Raw genomic sequence first — 25272 nt, 5'->3', positions numbered from 1 at the left:
CGAGCGACGTTGATGATGAAAGCAGCGGGCCAGATGGCGGAGGCGGGTCCGGCAAGGCGGTGCGGGGTGTGGGAGTGGCTTCCCAGTACTTCAGTATCGAGCCATCCACTTGAACGCCAAACCTAGGGCTGCGAGCTTGAGACTAGTGATGAGCAGGATGGAGCATGCTTCGAGAATAAACATGTTGCGGTAGAGCGAGCGTGCCGTTGGATTCGAAGGTGCAGTGCGAAGTAGGCCCAGTCTCCCTTGAGCTCGAGGGTATGCACTGTGTTTGTAGTTACACGATGTTGCATTCCTCGAAATCTGCAGAGCGACCGCATCGACACGCTGTCCTTTTGAACAAACATGCTCAAGTGAGACTTTCCCTCCTTCCCCGGAGCACCCGCACGCGACACACAAGACATTTCAGCTTGCATCCCCAAATCCCCACGTGCGCCTACGTCGCCTTCCCCGTGGGGCGCCATTGGGCGGCTGCGGCACTGGAGCGCAAGGCACGTGGCGGCTTTACGTGTGCGCAACGTTCTGTGTGGACCTTCACCAGGTGCGTTCACCTTGGGCTCCGTGGAGCTCATCTGGACAGTTGTGGAAGCCGAGGGGCCATCAGCTGTCATCATCGTGTTACACAGAGATTGGAATAAGATGCGGCGTGTTCCGGCCCCAGTCCAGCCCTCTACACCGATGACCAGCGCTCTGGAGACGAGCGACCACCTGCACAGCACTTACTCGCGAAATCCTCCGGGCGCAGACTACGGACTTCGCTGGGTGGGTGGTCAGATCTGTAATTCCACGACACGAGGAAGTCCACCGTGCAGCTAGGTCATCATGCTCCATGTTCGGTTCGGTCCCTGGTGTCGGGTCTCTGAGTCGCCATGTTTGATGCTGAAATGGGTCGTGCGCTGCGGATCCATGTCCGGTTGAAGCTGTATGGGGTGTTTAGGATCGCATATATGTCAAGATGGTGCGTGAGACGAATTCATGCGGTATGTGGTTGATAGAGCTGGATACGCAATGTTGTGCATACATGTTTCAAGGTTTCGCGGGAAAAGGAAGCACTCTGCGATGCATTGGCTTTTCGTCATTGTGGAGCCTGAAGGAAACAAGCTGCGTTGGGCGAAGGGTACTTCCCACCAAAGGTCATAGAAGGTGCTACTATGAACTCGTATCCTCGCATTAGATATCGATATGGTGATAAAAATCAAATTTCATGCCCAGTCGAAGTCAGATAGGACGATGTGTACAGTAGATGTAAATCCATATTATCTTTATCACCAAAGGGATATCCTTGCCGTAGCCAAGAGCAGGCGTCGTAAGGAAAAAGCTACGGAAAGCTATCTACCACCTCTACTAGAGAAGCTGCCGAAACACATCGCTAGATTATGCTACCGTTTGCTGAAGCCAAGTCATAACTGTCGTACCTCATAGCTCATTTTTTCATCGCTTCTCGCGGGGATAGTAGGCAGGCTGTCCATCAAGGGACTCTCCTACGCCGGTAGCATTGTAGCTTGGCGGTGCAGCATTGCCGTAACCGATAGTAGAAGCAGGACCAGCGCTACTCTGTCCAGGCGGTATGCCAGTGTTGTCAACGCCCTTTGCGAGGTCTGCCTCGTTGATGATACCGCCGTCGCCGCCTCCAACGAGCACCGTTTGCTCAACGCCCTTCTTGTCTCGCACCTTGCCAACTACCATGCCCTTAGCTACGGACGTGATGATAGCTCTGCGCGAGACCCCAGTGACATCAATGTACACGAGACCCACGTTCTTGACACCGCCAGCTAGGTCTCCTGCAAGGCCACCGGCTTCTGCGCCATACTTGTGTCCGATAGCTGCACTGGCTGCGGCGCCACTGTGTGTCAGTAGGGTCTTTCCGCCGTGGGCAATGCCGTCTGCAACTGTGGAGAATGCTATCATGGACTTGTTGAGCAGACCAGGTTTGTAATCTGGGTTCGGCCTGCCATCAGGCAGCACTGCCTTAACCGACCTCGGACCCTTACCCAGTGTGCCAGCCGTGAAGTTTTGCGCGTGCTTTGAGATGGAACCGACTGTCTTCGAGGAGATGCCTGCGACGCTCGTCGTGAAGGTGTTAATTTTGCGGACGCGATCGTGTGTCCCCGTCTTGAAGACCATGGGTTTCTCGTTCGGCCTCGTCTTGTTCATGAAGGACTCAGCACCCGAGATCATGGCATTGCTGATGTATGTTGAGCCTGTGACGATGAGTCGAGAAGCGGCGGCCGAGTTCTGCACGAGACTGGAGTTCTTATAGGCGGGCAGGCGGGCCATGCCGAGGTAGTCCTCCGACACAGGTTGGACCTTGATCTTCTTGCCATCGGGAGAGATGACAATCTCCACGGGGTCTGCTAGGCGTGTCAGTAATGTGGTACCGCGTTCTAATGCAAAACTCACTCTTCGATCCTGCCTTTAGCCTCGGGTCTTCGATGATCTGGGCGCCATCGGCCAGCTCGCCGACCACGCTACCGTTCTCTTCGTCGACGAGCACGATCTCACCGTGTTTGCTTGACCCAACGTAACCCTCGCCGGGCGCATAATCTGCCGGGTTGTATGCCTTGGCGGAGCCCTTCGAATCACCTTGCGGGGCCTGCGCTCGCTCGAGGAAGGCAGTACATTGTGCGAGGATGGTCTCAAATGTGTCGATGTCCTCCTGCGTGACTGTATTAGGGCCGTTCCCTAACGGCGGAAACTCGATGCGCGTGAAGGCGCCACTGTCAGGACCAAGATCCCAGCGCGGGATGAGGTAGCTGCGCGGCGGCTGGTGGTAGATTTGCGTGGTAGCGGGCAGAGGGGAGGTCGAGCTCGGGGGGCAGATTGAGGTGGAGGTAGAAGTCTTCCTCAGGCGCTTCGTTCTGACCGTGTACATTGCTGAGATCGGCGAAAGGCGAGTTCGTAGGCACCATCAACAACGACAGCGTCTGCGCGCCCGACGGTGTGAGGGGCTGCTCCTCGCCCTGCTGGATGTGGTAGGCTCTGATGCCTCCAATCGAGTAGAGGAGTCGGGGGGTCGCCGTGGCTCATTGTGAAATCCTGTAGGGTTTACAGCTGGCGGGGTATCGAGATGGGGCACAGGTGGAGCAATGAGGTGTAGAAGAAGAAGAAGCGAGATGCAGTTGCGTTTGATTAAATAGCAAGTTCAGGATATTTTGTAGAGAAGATGGAAGGGGGCAGTGTATGTTCTCTGGGCGTGTGCCGCAAAACGGGCCTTCCTCCTGTGGCCTGCTGATGTCTTCAACATGCAACTGGGAATGTCGCGCGCTTAATTCCAATACGTCAGATACGTCAGGAAAAGCGGGATGGCCAATCAGAACGCCGCTAGACAGCTGGACCCTTTGCGCCACAGCTGTGGCGGATGCTTCGCCCTCATTCGACAGTGTTCTGGACGGGATACACCGCCACATCTTTGTCTTGTCTCCCCTCCGCGGGTTAGCAGCGGCCTGTTGAACGTAGTGGTTCCTTTATTCGGACAAGCACACCATGCGAATGTCAGCCACTCCTCTCGTTCCATCATGTTCGCGTGCTTGTTCAGCTCTCGATACGGCTCAGGTCGATGCAATGTCATTTAGAAACCCCGCTAATCCTAGCGGTCGTGATTTTTCGCGTCCAGCTTTGCTTCCTCGTCACACTAGAAAGCATATCCTGATCGGCGACTCTAAGTGCGCTTGCTAGTATTCGAAGAGCCAGTATGGTTTTGTAGTCGCCCTGGTTTTCTTCCACCTCTCCTGGAAGCATGGTGCTCTCACGTGTCCCGGGCGCTGGGCCTTTTCGTCGAATTGCGCGTGTGGTGCATGGCTGGTTTCCGTCGCTCAGTTTTATAACGCTCCACTATATCTACTTCATCGGAACGTGTTTGGTGTCCAGCGGTATCTTCTATGCCGCTTCCACCCCATCCAGGAACGTCAGCTACACGGATTCCCTTTTTCTGGTAACAAGCGCTATGACCGAGGCCGGGCTGAATACCGTCAATCTGTCCGACCTGAATACGTTCCAGCAGTTCATGCTTTTTTTCCTTATTATGATCGGCTCTGCCATATTCGTCTCAGCATTTGTGGTTCAAGTTCGGATGAGAGCGTTCGAGCATCGGTTCGAGCACATAGCAGAGCAGCGTCGACAGAGAGCGGAGCGTGTCAGGCGCCGATCAAGGTCTTTTGCACACCGCATCTCGAGGAGCATTTCCAGATCAGGCACAAGAGACGAGCAGGATAATGCTGGCCTTTCGAAGAGCGAGCGTCGCAAGTCCATAGTACAGGATGCAGAGGGAGGCCTCCACACTAACCATGTCGCCAACGAGGATACGGCTTATGGGAAGGGGCAAGCTGATCCGGACAGAGATAGCGCATCCATTGTGGCCGATGGCAATGTTAGGCCGGTGGAACAGGAGCAACTCACTTTGTCGACACGACCGCACCTCATTATGTCTCGCAGGGAGACCGTTGATGAAATCCATGTGGACCCGATTTCAAGTCCTGAGACTGGCGTCCCAACCCACATCTCCTTTCTGCCGAACACAGATCATCGCAAGGGACCCAGCTTGGACCCCCGGTATCTTCAACACCGGTTCATGGGCGAAGGTGCGGACTCGCACGCAATGATCAAGCGCCGTCCGCAAACAAGCGCTTCTGCTGTCACAGTCGACTGCCAGTCTGATGCTGCAACAGTACTCTCGACTAACCACTTACCATTCGCTTCATCTGGCATACTCTCGCGAAACTCGCACTTCCATCATCTAACGGAAGTAGAGCGGGATGAACTTGGTGGCTACGAATATCGTGCTGTGAATTTGCTTTCATGGCTTGTGCCCGCCTATTATATTCTTTTCCAACTCTTCGGCTGCGTTGGCCTGGGGGTGTACGTTGCTATGAACAAGTCTTTGGTCACTCGAGCAAACGGCCTTAATCCATGGTGGGTGGGCGCCTTTAATGCAGTGTCCGCCTTCAACAACTCAGGCATGTCACTACTCGATGCGAACATGGTGGCCTTTCAAAAATCTGCGTACTTGTTGATCACCATGGGGCTGCTCATCCTCGCCGGAAACACCGCGTATCCGGTTTTCCTCCGCTTAATTGTCTGGACATCTTTGAAGCTAGTCCCCAGCAATGAGCGCTTTGAAGACTTTCGTAAAACGCTACATTTCCTCCTCGATCATCCACGACGCTGCTACACCAATATGTTCCCATCCCGCCACAACTGGTGGCTCCTAGCCTGCCTCGTCTGCCTCAACGGCATCGATTGGGCTGCCTTCGAAATCCTCAACATCGGTAACACCGACATCACCGGCGACCTCTCCACCGGCCACGAAGTCCTCGTCGGGCTCTTCCAAGCCCTCGCAGTCCGCAGCGGTGGCTTCTACGTCGTTCCCATCGCGCTCCTCCCCATCGCCTTACAGGTTCTGTATGTGATCATGATGTATATCTCCGTATATCCTGTCGTCATCACAATGCGCAATAGCAATGTCTACGAGGAGCGCAGTCTGGGAATCTACACCGACGACCCTGGGTACGCTGCCAGCCAGGCTCGCGCCGGCGGTATCCTCGGGAAGCTCCGTAGAAAAGTCACGGGCGAAGCGTTCGAACACACGAAGAGTTACTTTGTGAGACAGCAACTCCGCGCACAACTCGCGCACGACTTGTGGTCCCTTGTCCTTGCCGTCTTCCTCATCATGATCATCGAGGGATCGAACTTCAAAGCGCACCCGGCTGAGTTTAGCGTTTTCAACGTTGTATTTGAGACTGTCTCCGCGTATGGGTGCGTCGGCATCTCAGTCGGCTTCCCGGGGTCGGACTATAGCTTTTCGGGTAGCTTGCACGTGCTCAGCAAGCTTGTGCTTTGTGCGGTCATGATCAGAGGACGACATCGTGGGCTGCCGGTTGCGATCGATAAAGCGGTGTTGTTGCCTGGGGAAGGGGTGGATGAGGCGGAAGAGGAAGATGGAGAGATTATGATGGAAAGAACGATGAGTAGGGGAGGATCGTTTAAGCGTTGAGTCGTTGTAGGCACGTTTGATACTCATGCGCTTTGCGAGCAGTAATGTTAGTCTTGAGGCAAATTGATGTTTTGTCTCTTGAGGATGGACTGTCGTTACAGCGTTAGGTGAACGAGAGATCTTGTCTGGTGGTTGGTACCGCCACGTTGTCAGTGTCTTTTCAGAAGCAATCATCCGTATGCCATGAAGAGTACCTCACTCCACAGAGACATGATCAAAGACACAGAGAAATAAAGCTACATATATCCGCACAGGACTAAGTTGGGCATTCAACGAAAGAGCTAGATGCGGGTTGGGACTCTGACTTTTTTCACTCGTCCGCTGCAGACACGTCACATTATCCGAAACCATCCATGGATGACCTGTTCGAATGTTTGCCTTGCTCCGCAGAATTTCCCAGCGTGTTTTATAATTTCTAGGAGAGCGTTCAAGTACCGCATGGGGACCTGCTTCCATGGCAGAGCTGGCCAGTTGCAAGTGGCCTTTATATAGTACCCACATGCACTCTTGACCTTACCTTGAGCGAGCTTGGACGGCGGCGCTGTTTATTGTGCTTATATAGTACTGTGATTGCCTTGTTGCGGCAATCACCTTTGGCGGAAACAAAATTTCCATACTTATAACTCCTGCTGCGTCGACCGCTCTTTACTGTCCCCGCTTCCGATAGGGTCCACGCTTCTACACTCTCACTTCGGACACCTTGTAGTCGATATTTCTCTCGCCGCCACAAACGGTGTGTGATTACCGTATGTTCTACTCGCGAATATGATGTATAGGTTTCTGAAATGTGCTGATGATGCTACTGAATCATGCAGGTGTCTGAGCCTGTGGCTGGTGCCGCAGATGCGACGCAAATTACACCTAGACCTCCGGCGGTGTGTACGATAAGTCTGAGTCTGTCTCGCCGTGGAAACCATCGGTACTGCCGCAACATCGATGTGAGGCACGTGACATGACCAATACGGCGACGGAAGAGAGCTAATACGGCTTCATAGACCTATGATTATACCTTCAACCTTATATGAGCTCCGAGAAAAGATTAAGTATAGTCTAACCTAGGATATACAATGCTTATCTTTACTTCAATCCGTGAATAAATGTTGTAGGCACTGCGCCCGGCCAGCCTAACCGCCAGCCGCTATAGCGTTCGTGGCTTTCGTAATTTTTGTAGCCTCCGGCAGCTTGAATAGCCTGCCTCCGGACCTACCGTGACTATTTTCAAACCCGAGGCCGCTAGTAGGGAAACCGCACAGTTACGGTGTTCGGCAGTTCGACCACTTGGGACTATCCTGGACCGCCGCACCATATGCTCATGACAGATGTGCTCTCCACCATGTCTAGATACTCTTCCAAATGTAATTCGCTCGAATGTCCAGCAATATTGCCCATTGTCGGCGTGTACTAGTGCTAAGCAGGGTTATGCTCCTCCAATATTTGCTCAGGTATCTTCCCATCCTTGTCCTTCAAGTCAGAGCGTGCCCCACTGTGCTCCAACAACTTCGCAGCATCGGCTTGGTCCTTCCAGGCGGCGAAATGCATTGGCGTCCTATTCCTCCAAATGACTTCGTTCACGTCCGCCCCAAAGATGAGGATGGAAGTGAGGTGGGCGATGCAGAGGTTGACTGCGCTCAGTGCTATCAAGCAGCTACATCGCGTACCATGGTTCTATCCTAGGCATCACCACTCAACAGAACATCAACAAGTCACACAAAGCTATACCCACGAACGTTGCCTAACAGCACGTGATCAAAGTGCCGAAAGAAGACGTCCGCCCTATGTTGCTTTAGGAGGCGCATAGTATCGAAACGACGGGCACTTGCAGCGCTATGTCACGCACGAGTATGCTCTCGCTTCTTCTTGGCTATTTGCTTCCATGTTGCCAGTGATGGTGCGTCCTAGCAACATTGTACATCAACTTGACCGCAGCCTGCTCGGCTTCTCCGCATGGGAACAGTGGATTGAGGCCTCATGTAGCGAGGTTTGGTCCTAGTCGGATGATTGCGTGTTCGTGTTCTGGTCGATTACTAAACGAAGCCAACACATAAAGGTATTTGTGGATGAAAATGTTCGTGTTGTCGACGAAGCAGGGCTGTGGGGCGGCCAATGGACCCTGTGGTGTTGGCGGAGACGTCACCGCTCAGCCCTACCATAGGTAGCCACGAATTGCAAAAGCTTGGCGTTTCCATCTTGCATCTCATCGTGTCGCGTCACATCACGCCCACTATGAGTCTTCGCTCTTGAGAACTCATCAACGGGTGCTGAACGGATGCGTTGCCAATGGGGGAATACGACGCGCCACCCTTGCCTCGGCAACTCGGCGCGATGATGGCCCTGCCATGCGAGATCCCCGCAGCCATCATCTCCAGGTGCCCGGACCTTTGCTGCAAGGGCAATGTTCCGGAAGCTCCACCGCCGGCGAATTCCAAGGCCGTCAATTACATGTCTGCGCCCACAGGGCCACATGGAGATGCTTTGCGCTGTCGACCTGTTCCTTGGGGGATAGTACCGAGCACGCGTAGCTCCTAATTGTCCCCTTGGATGTGCAAGCATCATCTATAGAAAGGCAACATGTCACGCTTCTGGGGATGTTTGACCATCGGTCCTTTACCTCTCTCCGTAAAATATCATGCGGTTCCTGCGGCTTCTCGCAAGCCTTTCGAGCGTCCTAGCCGCGGTCGGGGCAGTCGACAACGGATTGCAGAAAGACGTCACCTGGGACAATGGTAGTCTTCTCGTCAATGGCGAACGCGTCATTGTTATGAGCGGCGAGTTCCATTATCAACGTCTGCCAGTACCAGAGTTGTGGCTCGATGTTTTCCAAAAGTTCAAAGCCCATGGCATGAACACCGTCAGCTTCTATTTCTTTTGGTCGTATCATTCCGCATCTAAGGGCAACTACGATTTCACGACCCCCGGCAAAGACATTCAACGTCTGTTCGATCTTGCAAAAGAAGCTGGACTATACGTCATTGCGCGTCCTGGTCCATACTGCAATGCAGAAACGAATGGAGGAGGTTTGGCATTATGGGGAAGTGATGGCAGTATGGGCAGTCTCCGAACATCGGACGAAACATATTATCAGGCGTGGTCCGAATGGATTGCTCAAGTGGGAGCCATTATCGCCAAGAACCAAATCACCAACGGCGGTCCAGTCATTCTCACACAAGTTGAGAATGAGCTACAGGAAACCAAGTATGACCCCGAGAATACTCTTGTCAAATACATGATACAGATTGAAGATGCCTTCAAAGAAGCTGGCTTGATCGTGCCTACTACGCACAATGAAAAGGGCTTCCGCAGCAAGAGCTGGTCGTCAGAGTACAATAATGTCGGCGGGGCGGTCGACATTTACGGTCTTGACAGCTATCCTGGTGGCATGAGCTGCACCAATCCCGATTCTGGTTTCAATCTCCCATATACCTACTACCAATGGTTCCACGACGTATCCCCTTCTCAGCCTCAATATCTTCCCGAGTTCGAAGGCGGGTATTTCCAGCCATGGGGCGGCTACTTTTACGACACGTGCCAGGCTGAACATAGTCCTGAATTCGCCGACGTCTTCTACAAGGGGATTGTTGCGCAAAGAGCTACACTACTTAATCTCTATGTGGCTTTTGGTGGCACAAACTGGGGTCATAGTGGGGCGCCCGTGGTACGTAGTCTCCTACACAAACAGTTCTCATCTGACCATTACAGGTTTATACATCATATGACTACTCTGCACCATTGCGGGAGACGCGAGAGATACAAGACAAGTTCAAACAATACAAGTTGCTGACCCTGTTCACCCGCGTGAGCCAGGGCTTGACTAACACGGTCATGGAAACCAATGGCACGGGCGTTGCCACGGGTAGCACTGATCTTTGGACATGGGTGCTAAAAAATAAGAAGACAAACGCGAGATTCTACCTTGTTCAACACAACAGCACAAATTCGCGCTCAGTCACCGACTTCTCCATCACAGTCAGTACTTCTAGAGGTAATGTGACGATCCCTGACCTGCAGCTCGCGGGTAGACAAAGCAGATGGGTCGTGACCGACTACCCTATTGGGAAAGAGACATTGGTGTACTCTTCTGCGGAAGTTTTGACGTATGGCCAATCGGCTGTGGTCTTTTATATGCGACAAGGCCAGACTGGGCAATTCGCCTTCAAGGGTGCTAAGAACATAACTTTCAAAGCCTACGGCGCAGGCTCTGGTATAAAAGCGACAGCCTCTGGAGACGGGTTCACGTACACCCAGGCCCATGGCTCCACTGCTGTCGTCTTTTCGAACGGTGTGTTGGCGTACCTTGTTGACATTCCCACAGCCTGGACCTTTTTCGCGCCTCCTACCACATCCGACCCTAGGGTGAAGCCCGATGAGCAAGTCTTCGTTTTTGGCCCTCATCTCGTTCGCTCGGCAAGCGTTCATGGCGACACCGTCTCCATCGTTGGAGACAACGCAAACTCCACAACGATTCAAGTGTACGCAGGGAAGCGAGCAAATTCAATATCCTGGAACGGCGCCAAGCTCAAGACCGACAAGACTGCCTTCGGCTCGCTGACTGCCAGTATCCCCGGCGCCGAGGACCGTCGAATATTCCTTCCAACTCTCACCGACTTTAGAGCCGCAGATTCTCTTCCTGAAGCGTCACCTTCGTATAATGACGAGGATTGGATTGTAGCGAACAAGACAGCTACGATGAGTCCAGTGAAGCCACTTACGCTGCCTGTGCTTTTCAGCAGCGATTACAAATTCTACACGGGCGCCAAGGTCTATCGCGGCTACTTCTCCGGAAGAAATGTCACGAGTGCAAACATTACTGTCCAAGGTGGTGTGGCAGCTGGATGGAATGCATGGCTCAATGGCAAGTTCGTGGGCTACCATCCGGGCAATGTATCACTCCAGTCGACCACGGGTACGCTCTCCTTCAAAGGTGTTAACTTGACCGACAAGGAAAACGTCTTGACCGTGGTCACTGATTACACTGGTCACGACCAGACATCTACCGGACCCGCTGGGGTTGAGAACCCACGCGGGCTTCTTGGTGCACAGCTGCAAGGCGGAACTTTTAGCCAATGGAAGATTCAAGGTAACGCTGGCGGGGAGAAAAACATTGATCCTGTCAGAGGACCCATGAACGAAGGAGGTCTGTACGGCGAACGTATTGGATGGCATCTTCCAGGTTTCGATACATCTAAGTGGGCAAAGGCCAGCCCAGTCACAGATGGAGTCAATGGCGCAGGCATCAAGTGGTTCACTACCACATTCAACTTGAACATCGATAGGGATCTAGACGTACCGCTCGGCGTCGAGGTGGACGCACCGGCAGGTACCATCGCACGAGCGTTGATCTTCGTCAACGGATATCAGTACGGCAAATTCGTTCCGCATATTGGACCTCAAACGCGATTCCCCATTCCTCCGGGAATTATCAACACGCGCGGTCACAACACACTCAGCGTGGCGCTGTGGGCGCAGACGGAAGCTGGTGCAAAGCTGAGTAAGTTGCAGTTGATACAGTATGGGAAGTACCAGAGCGGATTTGGGTTTGACAAGATTGATGGCAAGGCTCTGCAGCCCGCGTGGAAGAACAGGAGTCAGCACGCATAACGTCATCTGGGACAGACTAATGGCACACTTTTACTGTTGTGATCAAGGTGCAATATTCTTGCTAGACTCTCGCGGGATTCTGTGATGTCCTACAGTGACCAATTCTTATGAATTTCGGCTTCTATACGGCATCCCACAAGCCGGTGACCTCATTTATTCGATGCGATAGTCGGGGCGAACCATACTTGACAATTCAAAAGCTATCTTTCTCCTTTGCCACAATCTTGAGAACCCAGTAGTCATGACATCCTTGCCTTTGACTCGTCCGTGTTACAAAAAGACTAAGCCCAAGGTTCATAGTCGCACTGCATATATGTATGGGCAAACTCGCCATGCTTTTGGATCACAAGAGGTCCGAGGAACGGTGCATGCGAGGTGCTTGGCAGGGTCCGGCGATTGATGAGTGTGATATCATGCTAAACGATTCGGAGCACCTCGTCTCCGCGGAAGCGAGATCTAATCATACCGACGTCATCTATCCGCTCCTTCGTCACATTTACACATCACACCCAGGCCTACGCATGCAATCACCACAATACCGACTCATCCTCGGCTATATATGGAACCTACTAGATCAAAGTTGGAGGGCGTTGCTTCCTCAATTAGGCCCGCGTGCACCACCACCTTTCACTACCCGGTCAAGACGTTTGGGATCTAGTGTGGCGTGCGAAACTCATCGCACTAGAAAGACCAGGGCGCGTGCGCCCGTTCTCTGCTGCCCTCTTCGTTTAGAGCTTGCAATTAACTGTTGTGTAGTGCTTTGGCCAGCGCCCAACCTGCGTGCGCTGTTTCGACCATGAACATGCGAAAGCGGTGATGAAACCCGCAGACGGACTTTCCCAGAATAAAATTTGACCGTGTAGGAGATACAAGACCAAATACGAGATCTGTTCAATCTTCTTTGAACTAAAATGGATCCTAGGCACAAGAGATAGTCGGATGGCTTCCCACTGGCCGACATCCCGACCAAGTCTTGCAAGCTCCAAGACAGGCGCGTTCCTTGCGTCCCATTCTGTATTTCGGTGTGCTATGAATGCACAAGTAGGCCGTATCGACGGCGACGATTTCTGAAGCAGTTGCGTCACGTCGCAAGCACACTCGTCATGCACCACAGTTGCTGGCATTGGCACTGTAGTCATCGTTGCATTCTTCGTTCTTTACCTAGGATGAAATTACGTCCACCCAGTTGTCGACCACGGACCTTTCATCCGGGACATGACCTACTGGTGGCCTTGTAAACACGAGATTCTGGTTGCCCTCGTGAGCACCACCAAACCTTGGAAGCCACCTTTCCATCCCCACTAACCTAACTAGGTAATTTCAGTTAGACAGAGCCAAGGCGAATAAACAATGCAGACAAGGCCTGGACGCTACTTTCTTCTTCTCAAACGCTAGGACGCCATTTCAGGATGAGATGCAAGAGCCATCAATATCGACCATCCAAGCTTCGCGAATTGTATTCATGGCCCGTACCTATTCGGGCCGAGACAGGGGTGGGAGACATACCCGCCATCACGGCCACGACATGACATCGCGTCTTCGTCTCAACGAAGTTACCCCGAGTATATGCGATCCGGACGTTGCAGGCTCTGGGCAAAATTGTCATGAAAGATAATAGATGGGCCTGTCACGTGGTGTAACAATTGGCCCCATGCTTACCTGCGCAGTGTGGCTGCGAACCCGTTCACAAAACACTGTCAATCAAGATGCGATCCGTCTCGCATCTTTTTCATCAAGATTTTGGCACACATTTCGACATGGGAAACGTGTACATTGATGGCCAGCCGTTCGCGAGCTTGTATCATGTTCCGCTTTTTGTACGAGGAATCTTGAACGCCATGTACGACCCCCTAGACCATGAGGCTATGGATGATAACACGGCTGCTCCGGGTCCAGGAACGGAGAACAATCTGGTACGCGAAAAAAGATAGTATGAGAGATTACACACTTCTTCCATGAAATTTGTGGCATGAAGAGAATGTTGCTCCTAGATCACTTCAAAAAAAAAACCTGCTATCCAACCGGGCACTGTCCGGACGCTGCTGACCAGGAGCGAGAAACGTTCACGCGGAGGAAGTGGCCATGCCTATCCTCTAGCATGCAGAGGCAAGAGCGGTTTACAGACGAGACTACCGTGATAAGCTATTCGCGCTCCATACTGCCAACGCATGAGCGAACCCATCAGACGACTCCTCTGCCACGTTTCCGAAAGTGCTGGTCTACGACTGTATATCGATGGTCTTTGCATCCAAACGCACGCAGGACTAGATCGAATGGACGCGGACTTCCTTGGTATGACGCTGATGATGCAAAGTAACAAAGTCGTGGCTTGGAATGCGAACAAAAGGACTCCAACGTTTGCACAACCTTGGTTCGATGGCCGAATCAGTTGATATGCTGGCCGAGTGAGAGTCTCCACAGCTTGACCTTGGGTGCACGGATATCCATCCTGAAAGTGGTCCGGATACTTGAGTGGATAAACGGGCTGGTCAAAAGATGGGACATGCTAAGTCGACGAGGGCCATTGGTCTCCCATCCTGCGACAAGCGCGGCCTGTTCTTACGGTGCCGACATACAAAGGGTGTTCAAAGCGGGGTATACATGACTTTGCGGGCCTGCGCTAGAGCCAGATGGTACTATCCTTTCCGACGCCATCTACCATCTGCGGCCGTCGTAGGCAGCATGTCATGTTGCCAAGGAGCACGCGTCATATGTGAAAATATACTCTACCGTGTATATCCTATCCTTCTGACGTGCGCATGGCGGCGCTTCTCGCAGTGACGTGTGGGCGGGTGTGGGAAATTTCTCTTCAGCTAACTCGGCACAACTGGCCTGCCAATCACGTTGTCTGAGCGTCAATCTTGAGAAACGTCAAATAGTGCTTTATCAAGGCCGACGAGCCCTTGGGAGCTTGCGATGGGCGTCTAGAGGTTATCGCTGTACTGTTTGGCTGAACAGCTCCGTCGCCGCCGCCCCGTGTCACCATCAGGTGTTGATGTTGACAGGACCGCCGCTCTATCGTTACTTCTCTGCCGCCAGAGTGCTCCTAGCGGCCTTCCACCTTGGCACTCTCCGGAAGCCGGGCGTGATAATTGCACTGCTCTTGCCCTTTGACTGGTACCGGCCGTCATCACATCTACACCAATCTTCGCTCTGACGCCCTTCCGCCACGACTTCCCTCCCTGGCCTCTGTCTCGATGCGCTTAAAGTTGCATGTCTTCCTCTACCTCGCAGGACCTGCATTCGGAGCGTCCGCCTAGGGTGCCGATTCCGCGGCTTCAGAGAAACCGGGGCGATGAAGCGCCGCGTAGAGCATCCCGACGCACGACTACACCCCGAGTCTCACGAGCCTGTGTGAGGTGTCATGCGCGAAAAGTACGATGTGATGGAGCAGAACCACAATGCCGAAACTGCCTAGGCAACGATGAACCCTGTGTGTACATGGAGACTCGCAGGAACCGCCTCAAGACGTCAGCCACTTCTTCGAGGTAAAGCAAAAGTAAAGGGATGTTGACTGCTAGCAGCGCCACGGAGCACAACCAGGACATGGTTGATCTGCTCAAGGATCTCCAAGCCTCGGTTCCAGAAGAGAAGAAACAGCAAATAGACGATTTGTTGGGCAGAGTACGTCAAAGCTAAAATGGCTTAGGATGAGCTAACAGAAGAAAAGGTCATCCCCAACGTGCCCGTTACCGCGACGGCGTCAGGCTCACGAGATGCACCCGATCCTAGGGAGACACCGGGAGAAGACAACGTGTCCGCTGAAGTTGGCTCAAACGACGAAACGGATATGATTGACGAGGATCTACTCGAGGACGAAGATTCCTTAGCGACCGGATTCGTTGGCAAAAGCTCCGAGGTCCAATGGCTGCGACGTGTGCGACAAGAGACAGAACTTCGTGCCAATACCCCAGCCGTATCTGACGGACCGTATGGACCTCCCGGTGACAGCCCAGAGGCTGTTTTCGGTCGCATGGAGGCCTTCAAACGGCGTAGACAGCAACAGCCCAAGGCTCGAGAACCAGTTCGTTCCTCTACGTTTTACTTGGATGAAGCAACCATTGAGGTGGACTATTCCGCAAATCCATTCGAATTACCCTCGGTGAATATTGCGCAGACGCTCGTCGATAGCTACATGACTACTGTTCAAGATACGTTCCCAGTACTTTCGAAGCCAGATTTCAAAAACCAAGTTTACCAATATTATGAGTCCTTTTCCCAGGGAACGCCTTCCGCCATGCCAGAAACTTGGCTCGCGATATTGAACCTCGTCTTTGCCATTGGAGCAAAACACGCGCAAATGGTGCAGGCCAATTGGCTCGTCGATGGCCAAGACCACTTCGTCTATCATTCTCGTGCACAGATCCTCAGCCTCAGCGGACCTGCTCTAGTCTCCCATCCAGACCCCTTGCAGACTCAGCTAACTGCTCTACTTGCCTTCTACTTCTTGTCTGTCGGCCGCGCCAACAGGTAAAGCTGATTTGTATCTGCTAGTTATTCCCTGCTGATGCCTTACTACGTAGAGCCTGGGTGGTCTTGGGCACCGCTATTCGTTATGCGCACGCTCTCGGTCTACACGTTCGAAACGAAGACCCCACCGCCTCCGTGAACAGAAAGGAAACTCTGGTGCACATGTGGTGGGCACTGTACACTCTCGAGGTAAAACTGAGTGCAATGGTCGGTCGGCCGAATTCTGCCTCAGACTACTTTTGCTCCGTACCTTTGCCGTTGCCCGTGGCAAAGGAACAATTGATCAACGAAAAGGTGCCCTCCCAGTACTTTGAGCAATACAGAGCCGCCGGCATTCACCAAACTAGTGTTGGGATCAGCTCAGCGACCTTTGAGCCTGCAAATGCTGGCTCATTCCTAAAGGCCATTGTCCAGATTAGCATTATTACGCAAAAAGCCATGGTTGAGTTGTATTCTGTTAGAGTGGTTACCCGCTCCTGGAAGCACATGCAAGAGTCGATTGCTAGCTTGCGGGACCAGCTCGAGATGTGGTCATCATGTTTACCCTCAGATTTCCACTTCACCCGACCAAACGTCGATGCCACGCTTGCACGCGAACGCTGCATTCTCAAAATGTATCACATAGGAACAAGAATGCTCATAACCCGACCTTGCTTGTGTAGACTCGATAGTCGCATTCCAAACCAGACAAAGGCTTCAGACGACATGAACAAGACAATGGCCAGGGATTGCGTCGACGCAGCCAAGGCAATGGCAAACATTTTGCCAGATCAAGTGGATCTGCCATACTTGTATCAAACTGGGCCTTGGTGGTCCTTGGTCCATTACCTTATGCAGGCTCTCACAGTCCTGCTACTGGAAATGTCATATGGTACAGTCCATTTTCCTGAAGATGGGAAAGAGGTCACGCCATCAGCAAAGAAGCTAATCAGGTGGCTGAGGGCAATGAAGGAGAATGACCCACTCGCACAGCGTGCGTATACGGTGGCTTTTGAACTACTTCAAAAGGTGGCTTCACAAGGTCATGTCGATATCACAGATTTGCTGGCAGAGGAGTCTGCAAGCCATGGAGCCGCACAAGCGTCCGGGTTTGAAGATCCGTTTGGGCCGAGCAGGCATGATCAGAGCCGCCCATTTTCAACGGGAGAGCACAGTCAGCAAATGGGTCAGGAAGGCCATGGCACGCATCCGGCCATGTTCGGGTTCCCGTCAGGACAAGATGAAGAACATTACCCGCATCCGCCGTTTGCACATGGGGCAGGAACGCATATCTTCAACCCGCCGTTCTCTGGTATTTCATTTGGTAATATGTTTTCAACTGTTCATGACGAGCAGGACTCTGTTCCACCCAACGACGATTTCCTAGAGTAGTTGTGCCTCTGCGTCCTTTTGCCCATGACTACAAGGTGGCGTGGCAGAACATGATACCCACAGATGGTACATTCATGTGCCGTAATAACTTAAGTCCTACTAAAAGTTTTAATTTAATTTTTCTATTATCATCCGAAAGACTTCTCATACCAAGTCTATACAAGTGTCTAGTCTTCGCAATACCCTTGGCAGGCGGTCTTGGCCGTTGTTCGTCGCGGCGATGCCCAGCCCCTGCCCCCGCAATTGTGCGAGGCGCGTCGCCCATCAACAACGACGGTCCTTCACCCATTGTCGCCTCAACAACCAGGATCGCTTATGCAAAAGCTCACCATGCCTTCAAACCATCGCAACGCCTCCGAATCGACGCCCTTGCTGCACCACATCGTCCCTTCGCACGTCCACCCAGATGGTGAGAGCGGCCGAAGCGGGTTTCACCCAGGCCATTTCATCAGGGTCTCATGGCGTAGCGGCTCCAAAGTCGCGAAATACGTGAACCTTTTGTGGCCTCTTGTCCCCGTGGCGATCATTCTGGCAACTGTTACGCCAGGACTTCCTCTCGTCGTCTTTGCCTTTAGCTATGTCGCCATGATCCCAGTAGCTAATCTACTGGGCTTTGCAGGCCAAGAATTTGCACGAAAGATGTCGAAAGTATCTGGGATCCTAATTGAGACATCGTTTGGCTCCATCGTGGAAATCATTTTGTTTCTGGTCCTCATTGTCAAGCACACTTCGGCGGAGGGCTCCTCTGAGCATGGAAATCTCATCCCTGTGATCCAAGCGGCTATCCTTGGATCTATCCTGGCCAATCTGCTGCTCTGCTTGGGTGCATGTTTTTACGTCGGGGGGCTACGACAGGCGAGCCAAAAGTTCCATGCTTCAATCAGCGAGGTGGGAACCGGACTGTTGTGCGTGGCAGGCTTCGGTTTACTTATTCCGAGCGCGTATTACAGTGCACTCAAGGGATCTACTGTCCCGATAGCGATCGGCCACCATACGTTTACGGAGGCGGTTCTCCAACACAACACACTCAAGATCAGCCAGGTGACTTCTGTTCTACTGATAATCGCCTTTGGAATGCAAGTCTACACTAAACGTCATGGCGACATTGGCTGACCACTCGCAGTTTCATCTTTTATAATGCGCGCTCGCAACACTCCATCTTTGACGAGGTCCTAGAGGCCGACGAACACCATGACTTGGACCGTTCCGAGGATCTCGCCAAGCCAAAATTTACCTTTACAGAGTGCATCATCGCGCTGGTCCTTTCCTTGGTACTTGTTACTCTGCTTGCAGTGTTTCTAGTCGAGCGCATCGAAGACGTGGTTGAATCGGGTGTGCCAGATCAGTTCCTTGGCTTGATTCTTCTCCCTCTCGTGGAGAAGGCGGCGGAGCATCTCACTGCCGTCGATGAAGCATGGGATGGCCAGATAGTAAGCCCACCCATCTCCTCGGATGATGCCGCTAATGTTGTCACAGAACTTTGCTCTTTTCCACTGCATCGGCCCTTCTATTCAGACGGCGCTCTTCAACGCGCCTTTGGTCGTCATCGTCGGGTGGATTCTAGGCAAGGGCATGGACCTGAACTTTGAAATCTTCATGATTGTGCTGCTCGTGCTTTCCATTGTCGTGGTGGGCAACTTTCTCCGAGACGGCGAATCCAACTATCTCGAAGGCGCTCTCCTAATTGTAAGTATAGCTGAGAGATGCGTAACGTGGCTAACATTCGGGTAGATCATCTACATCATCATTGCGGTTGCTTCGTGGTACTATCCCAATCCTGACGTGGCGACGTCGAACGGCCTCGCAAACTCGTCGTAGTGGGACTTCGCTGGGATGCGAATCAAGTGTCGATTACCGAGGGCTTATCTGCCGTGGTAGCGGATCCCTTTGTTGTACATTGTACCATGGCGCCTCCCCATAGCATGTGAATAGGCGTGGCTGGAATTGCATGACTCACTACGAGAAGAGCGGTAGATGCCTTTTCATGGAGCTGAAGGCCAATGCCCGCCCAAATAAAAGCCATGTAAAGATCGAAGTGTGCTGCAAGCGACCTCGCCGCTCGACCAAGGACCAGGTCGTGGGATGGGACTGCTTTGGGCCCATGACCACAGATTGCGCTGGCTTGCGTCGTGGGGCCCATGACGCGACATTGCTCACCACTCTCCCTAGTTCGTACTACGGTAGACGCAGGTAAGATAAGAGTACCTGGGTGGATAATGCTCAGTCCCAAGGCCACGGCCGAGGAAGCTTGCTTCGACGTCGGTTGTTATCGCCCTCGCGTGCACGCAATTCCCACTCGACGCTCGCGCCTGCCTAAAGCGAAGCTAGCGCGATGGCGTTCCTGCCTCCGCCGTTGGTCCCATCCGATAATCCGCCATGCCACGAACTTGGCCATGCAGCCATAATATCCATCGTCCGGGACCAAGCTCCAACAAGCATGGGCCGTTCACCGCCAAGCTCGTGGCACTCCTGATCTGCCAGGTACCTGCCCGGAATGCAAGGGATACGAGGCGGGGTTGCTGTGGCGGTGGTTGCAGACCTGCCTTGTACAGCATGGCCAACAGCGATTGCGCGTGTACCGGGTCAGCGCACGCCGCGAGAGGATTCTAGCTTGATTGTCACTGTCAATTGCATCCTTTGACGCGACAACATAAAGTGACGCCGCCGCCGCAGAGCCCAGGTGAAGCAGGAGCCGTGGCCAAGCGTTCTACGTCCAACCTCACCTTCGCTACACGACGCAACACGCTCCATCCACCATGCAGATGCTCGCGTCCGCATTGCTGGCGGCAGCGATGGCTGCGCACGCGGTTGTCGCGTCGCCAATCCAAGCGCGCTCTCCCTACGCCGTCAAGGAGACGCACTTTGCGCCGCGCGAGTGGACCAAGCTTGATCGTGCTAATGGCAGGAAACTGGTTCAATTGCAGATTGGTCTCAAGCAGGGCAACATGGACGGGTTGCTCGAGCATCTTAGTGAGGGTAGGCGACTCTGCGGGAACAACAAACAATCACAATTGCTGACCACTGGCAGTCTCGGACCCGGATCACGCCCGCTATGGGGCCCATCTGAGCGCCGACGAGGTCGACGACATGGTTCGACCCGCCAAAGAGACTTGCGACCAGGTCGAAGACTGGTTGCGTGAGGCCGGCGTCGGCGACGTGAGCTACAACACGGCCAAAGACTGGATCACTGTTCATCTTCCCATTGACTTCGTGGAGAAGCTCCTCGACACCGAGTATCACAATTACAAGCACGAGGACGGTTCCATTGTCTCCCGTACTACTCACTGGTCCCTCCCTCGCCATTTGCATGAGCACATCGACGTCATCCAGCCGACGACTTCCTTCTTCCGTGGAGCAGCCAACGCTGCCACCTATGTGAAGACTCTTGACAAGGTGCACGACGAGGTTGCCAGTCTGAGCTTCGCCAACGGACAGTACGAACCCAGTGACGTCTCAAAGGTGTGCAATGTCAGCTCGGTGACTCCAGAGTGCTTCCAAACGCTCTACAAGACAAAGGGCTACAAGACCAGGGCTTCGGACAAGAACAGCGTTGGCTTCACCAATTATCTAGAGGAAGTGCCCATTCGGCCAGACACCGAGCTATTCTTGAAGAAGTACCGCCCCGAGGCCGTGTCCTCGGCCAAGACCTTCAAAACCTACTCCATCAACGGTGGCCCTCTAAACGATGGACCTTTGACCCCGCAAGAGCTTGAAGACGACAAGAGCCACGAAGCCAACCTTGATGTTCAAGCCATCGCCGGCATCAGCTGGAAGACTCCCATCGTCAGCTACTCGACTGGCGGCAGGCCTCCCTTCATTCCAGACCTTACGGTTGTGGAAAACGACAGCGAGCCGTATCTCGTCTGGGTCAATTGGCTTCTGCAGCAGCGTTCCATTCCCAAAATCATCAGCACCTCGTACGGCGAGCCTGAGCAGACCGTACCTCGCAGCTACGCCGAGCGCGTTTGCAAGCAGTTTGCCGCTGTCGGAGCTCGCGGCACCACCATGTTCTTTTCCTCTGGGGATAGGGGCCTCGGAGGAACCGACAAGTGCTATACCAACGACGGAAAGAACACATACAAGTTCCTTCCCGCTTTCCCTGCGTCCTGCCCGTACGTCACCACCGTCGGCGCGACCAAGAACTTTGAGCCAGAGGAGTCTGCTTACCGTGCTGGCCGTAACCTCTCTGACGGCTACCACGACTTGTACTCTAGTGGCAGTGGCTTTAGCGACTACTTCAAGCAGCCCACTTGGCAAAAGGATGCTGTCCCGCACTATGTGAAGAGCATCGGGGATCTCTACAAAGGCCTGTACAACCCCCGCGGCCGCGGCTACCCTGACTTGGCTGCCCAAGGGCTCTACTTTGCCTATTTCTGGAACGGCACCGAGGGCACCATAAGCGGTACTTCGGCCTCTACACCGCTCACCGCTGGCATTTTCGCTCTCGTCAACGACGCACTCATCGCGTCTGGCAAGCCTACTCTGGGCTACCTCAACCCGTGGCTATACAAGAAGGGCTACAAGGGGCTTACTGACATCACTATTGGGTTTAGCTACGGCTGCAACGTTCAAGGATTCCCAGTGACCAAGGGCTGGGATCCGATTACGGGTTTCGGTACACCCATCTTCCCAGAGCTTGTCAAGCTTGCTGGAGGACATATAGGCTACTAGAGTTTGGTGTTGGACATGGACAGATACCACCTAATTCCAATTAATAATGTTCGCTCCTACTCTGCATTACCTGCCTTGGGGTGACTCGGATAATGAAATTTTACATGCAGAATATTATAGTCCATATTTGGGAGTGAGCGCACGTCCTCAGATGTAAATTTCTCGATTGGCATTATTTGCCCGCGAGTAATTCCCAGCAGTCCGACAGTACTGTCATTTACCCTCATGCATACTATGTAGTTCTCTCCGAGATCTTTGCCCACGGATTGCATCCCACGCTCATGAAGATCGTCAGGATCAGTGCCTAGAGAAAGTGTTTGTGGTATTTGTGGGGGTATAAATGGTCTGCCTTCACCGTGAGCAAAAGTCTTCAAGTCACGCCACATGCCGGACAAGCTCCAAAGCCAGTCGACTCTAAATCGCAGGAGGAGTCGGAAATGTTGAACAGCCGTTGTACTACACCACAGGGGAAATTCTACGATCGGCAGGGTCCCTCCCGCGGCCCCACACGTTTGACATTTGTGACATCTCGGACGTTTACACGGCTCTTCCAGCACCACCACTCCGCATCTGGGAAGTTCGTGGATGATCTTCAACGCCAAATCGCGTGCGACCTTCCGCGCATCGTTCCCGAAGTAGACTTGCGCATGTCTATTTCTCGACTGGGAAGTTTCACGAGGAAGCGCAGCATCATGCGTGCCGAAGATGCCTGATCATCTCTCTCGCGATGCTGAAAATGGATGATGAATTCCAGGAGAAGAAATCGAGGCACCGAAGTAAGGCCCTCCCATGGTTTTCTTAGTCTTCATGCTGGTATAAAGAATGGTGCTGTTCGCCACGTTCTGTTTCCTGCATCCTCTCATTCACCTTGGTTTCTCATCGTCAGACTCGCATTCTTTACTCTTATTCAGTATACTGCTGTGCAGAACCTTTCTTCACTCATTCAATCTTTACACATACACTGTGACGACTCATAATCTTTTACACGTTGTCAAGATGAGGTTCTCCGTCTCTGCGGCTGCCCTCCTCGTGGTCGTCCCTCTCGTTGCGGGTGCGCCTTTCGTACGTCTCTTCTTATGATCTATCATATTACCAATATTAACACTTTGAAGGAAGCCAAACGTCAGGTCGACCAGCTTCTTCAAGGTGCGACCGGCACAGCTGGCGATGTTGTTGGTGGAGTCACTGGCGCAGCAGGCGATATTGTCGGCGGAGCTGGCAACACAGCGGGCAGTGCCCTTGGGGGCGTAACAGATGCAGCTGGCGGTGTTGTCGATGGGATTACGGGCACTGCTGGCGAAGCCGTTGGAGACGTCACTGGTGCTGTGGGTAACCTTGTTGGAGGTCTCACTGGCACCGCCGGTGATGCTGCCAATGATGTAGGCAACGCTGCAGGGTCGGCGACTCAAGGAGCTGGTGGTCTTCTCAGTGGCTTGACAGTCAGTTGTCCTTTATGTTTAACGTGACATGACTCGTACTGATAGACGTGTGTAGGGGTCACTCAGCGGGTCTGATGCGAACGCTGGCTCAGCGCAAGGCAATGGTGCAGCCGCTGGTGCAGGTGCTGCATCGAATGCAAGCGCAATCGCTTAAAGCTTCTCGGGCGTAACACGAGATAAGCCAACACGCAAGAATAGATCCAAGAACAGTCTCTTTTCACTTCGCTAGAATGGTACAGTACCAAAGTTTATCGCTTTCCGATCAAAGCGGGATTCTAGCGGCGCGACTTGTGGGTAAACGTTCGTTGGAAATAGCATAAATGCCACTTCTGCAGATAGTTCCTGCTTGTATAATGAACAAGTTCGTCTTTCTCAATTCGGCTGGAACTCCCCAACACACCTGCGTCTCTCCTTATGTATAAACATGTGACCAACTCACTTTGAGAAACGTACGGATTAATTAACACTATGCCTGAGAGAGTTACGGTATCGTAGCCATAAAATATTGGTCTAGTTACCTGGAAGAACAAGGCGAAGGAGCCTTGTGATTCCTAGAAATCTGGTTCTAATTGTTTTCTGATCTAAAAATATAGTATGCCTAGCAATCCCACTTCTTCTTAGACGAACCTACTGATTTTCAGAACCTTGGAAGCGTAGCCGCCACGTGACCATGGAGAGGATATGCACGGTTTCTTCCGCCTTTGTCCACATAAGGGGGTCAGTATAGGTCAAGCAAATAACGACAACGACGCCTCTGTACCCGAGGGGGAGATTTGATGCATTATCGGTGCGACGCAACATGGAGAATAAGGTTGTGGAGCCAGAGCGGAAGAGAAATAGTTTCTAATGTCAGTCATCTCGTCTCTATATTTGCGAGCCTACTTTTCGGTTATTAGAGCCTACTTCGGAAGATCACACCTACAAATCGTTCTATCTGAGAACCTATATCAGACGCAAGATCAACATGGGGAAGTCTACGGACGCCGACGGGGCTCACAGGTGGCTGGTATGTACATGCAGCGGGAGGAATCGGAGACGGAGGGTAATAAAGCCTGGAACCTCACCTGAAAACGAGCACTATCAGCTACAATATGTTGTTTGAGGCAAGAGTATTACATTAGGGAACAAAGCTGCGTTGAGTGGACTTCGAGGGCACTTCCTTGGCGGCGCTTACTTTTACTTGAGGCCGCGCACCAGTTCTGGTTAGCACAAATATGGACCCAAGACTTATATATTGAGCCGGATCCCGAGGATTCCAGCTGAGCGAACTATAAGACGATACACGTCCAAGATTGATCTCGTCGGTGTAAGCCTGGCCTCGGCAATGGCCAGTAGGTAGTCATCATGACTCATTTGGCATCATAGTAAGCCATTTCGAGCCATAGGGAAATATACCGCTGTATTAACCTTTACCATTCATCGACCACCGGTCTACATACGCCCTACTATATAATGTTCTTCCTCATCCTTCGTAATACATATGCATTCCATCCGCTTCTTTTTTGCTATACCCAGCCTGACTTGTCCTTCACATCAAGATTCGGTCTTCGGTGGTTCAATACCAATATAAACGAGCTATGGACATTCATGACTGTGCAATGCAAGTGTCCCGTATCACTTCATTCTGAACGCTGGGCATAATGATGAGAAGTTGATATTCACTCGCCGTTCCGAGTTTATGATGCGGAATTGCCTATGGCATGCTTTATCGCGGCTTCTGATATTGCTTTGAGCTTC

General features: G+C 52.6%; 7 protein-coding genes across 7 annotated transcripts; 6 read left to right on the top strand and 1 right to left on the bottom strand.

The window, feature by feature from the left end:
- Positions 1 to 1431: 1431 nt before the first annotated feature.
- On the bottom strand, positions 1432 to 2872 carry N0V89_002154 (uncharacterized protein; the record flags this gene model as incomplete). Its single annotated transcript, XM_056210964.1, has 2 exons — positions 1432 to 2354; positions 2401 to 2872. 2 exons carry the CDS (start codon positions 2870 to 2872, stop codon positions 1432 to 1434), a joined length of 1395 nt encoding a protein of 464 aa, XP_056074437.1.
- Positions 2873 to 3943: 1071 nt separating this feature from the next.
- N0V89_002153 (uncharacterized protein) lies at positions 3944 to 5989 on the top strand (the record flags this gene model as incomplete). Its single annotated transcript, XM_056210963.1, has 1 exon — positions 3944 to 5989. One exon carries the CDS (start codon positions 3944 to 3946, stop codon positions 5987 to 5989), a length of 2046 nt encoding a protein of 681 aa, XP_056074436.1.
- A 2626-nt stretch (positions 5990 to 8615) lies between these two features.
- On the top strand, positions 8616 to 11584 carry N0V89_002152 (uncharacterized protein; the record flags this gene model as incomplete). The annotated part of the gene is made up of 2 exons (XM_056210962.1): positions 8616 to 9641; positions 9686 to 11584. The coding sequence occupies 2 exons, from the start codon at positions 8616 to 8618 to the stop codon at positions 11582 to 11584; spliced, it is 2925 nt and encodes a 974-aa protein (XP_056074435.1).
- A 3546-nt stretch (positions 11585 to 15130) lies between these two features.
- On the top strand, positions 15131 to 17425 carry N0V89_002151 (uncharacterized protein; the record flags this gene model as incomplete). The annotated part of the gene is made up of 3 exons (XM_056210961.1): positions 15131 to 15208; positions 15234 to 16054; positions 16108 to 17425. 3 exons carry the CDS (start codon positions 15131 to 15133, stop codon positions 17423 to 17425), a joined length of 2217 nt encoding a protein of 738 aa, XP_056074434.1.
- Positions 17426 to 17755: 330 nt separating this feature from the next.
- Positions 17756 to 19243, top strand: N0V89_002150 (uncharacterized protein; the record flags this gene model as incomplete). Its single annotated transcript, XM_056210960.1, has 4 exons — positions 17756 to 18330; positions 18549 to 18855; positions 18902 to 19111; positions 19157 to 19243. 4 exons carry the CDS (start codon positions 17756 to 17758, stop codon positions 19241 to 19243), a joined length of 1179 nt encoding a protein of 392 aa, XP_056074433.1.
- A 938-nt stretch (positions 19244 to 20181) lies between these two features.
- N0V89_002149 (uncharacterized protein) lies at positions 20182 to 22096 on the top strand (the record flags this gene model as incomplete). Its single annotated transcript, XM_056210959.1, has 2 exons — positions 20182 to 20401; positions 20454 to 22096. 2 exons carry the CDS (start codon positions 20182 to 20184, stop codon positions 22094 to 22096), a joined length of 1863 nt encoding a protein of 620 aa, XP_056074432.1.
- Positions 22097 to 23092: 996 nt separating this feature from the next.
- Positions 23093 to 23689, top strand: N0V89_002148 (uncharacterized protein; the record flags this gene model as incomplete). Its single annotated transcript, XM_056210958.1, has 3 exons — positions 23093 to 23158; positions 23209 to 23535; positions 23591 to 23689. 3 exons carry the CDS (start codon positions 23093 to 23095, stop codon positions 23687 to 23689), a joined length of 492 nt encoding a protein of 163 aa, XP_056074431.1.
- Positions 23690 to 25272: the final 1583 nt, after the last annotated feature.

The sequence above is a fragment of the Didymosphaeria variabile genome, assembly GCF_027946475.1.
Source record: "Didymosphaeria variabile strain IMI 356815 chromosome Unknown scaffold_2, whole genome shotgun sequence".
NCBI lineage: Eukaryota > Fungi > Ascomycota > Dothideomycetes > Pleosporales > Didymosphaeriaceae > Didymosphaeria > Didymosphaeria variabile.
The sequence above is the reverse complement of the archived record's forward strand: the minus strand, read 5'-3'. Positions and strand labels throughout refer to the sequence as shown.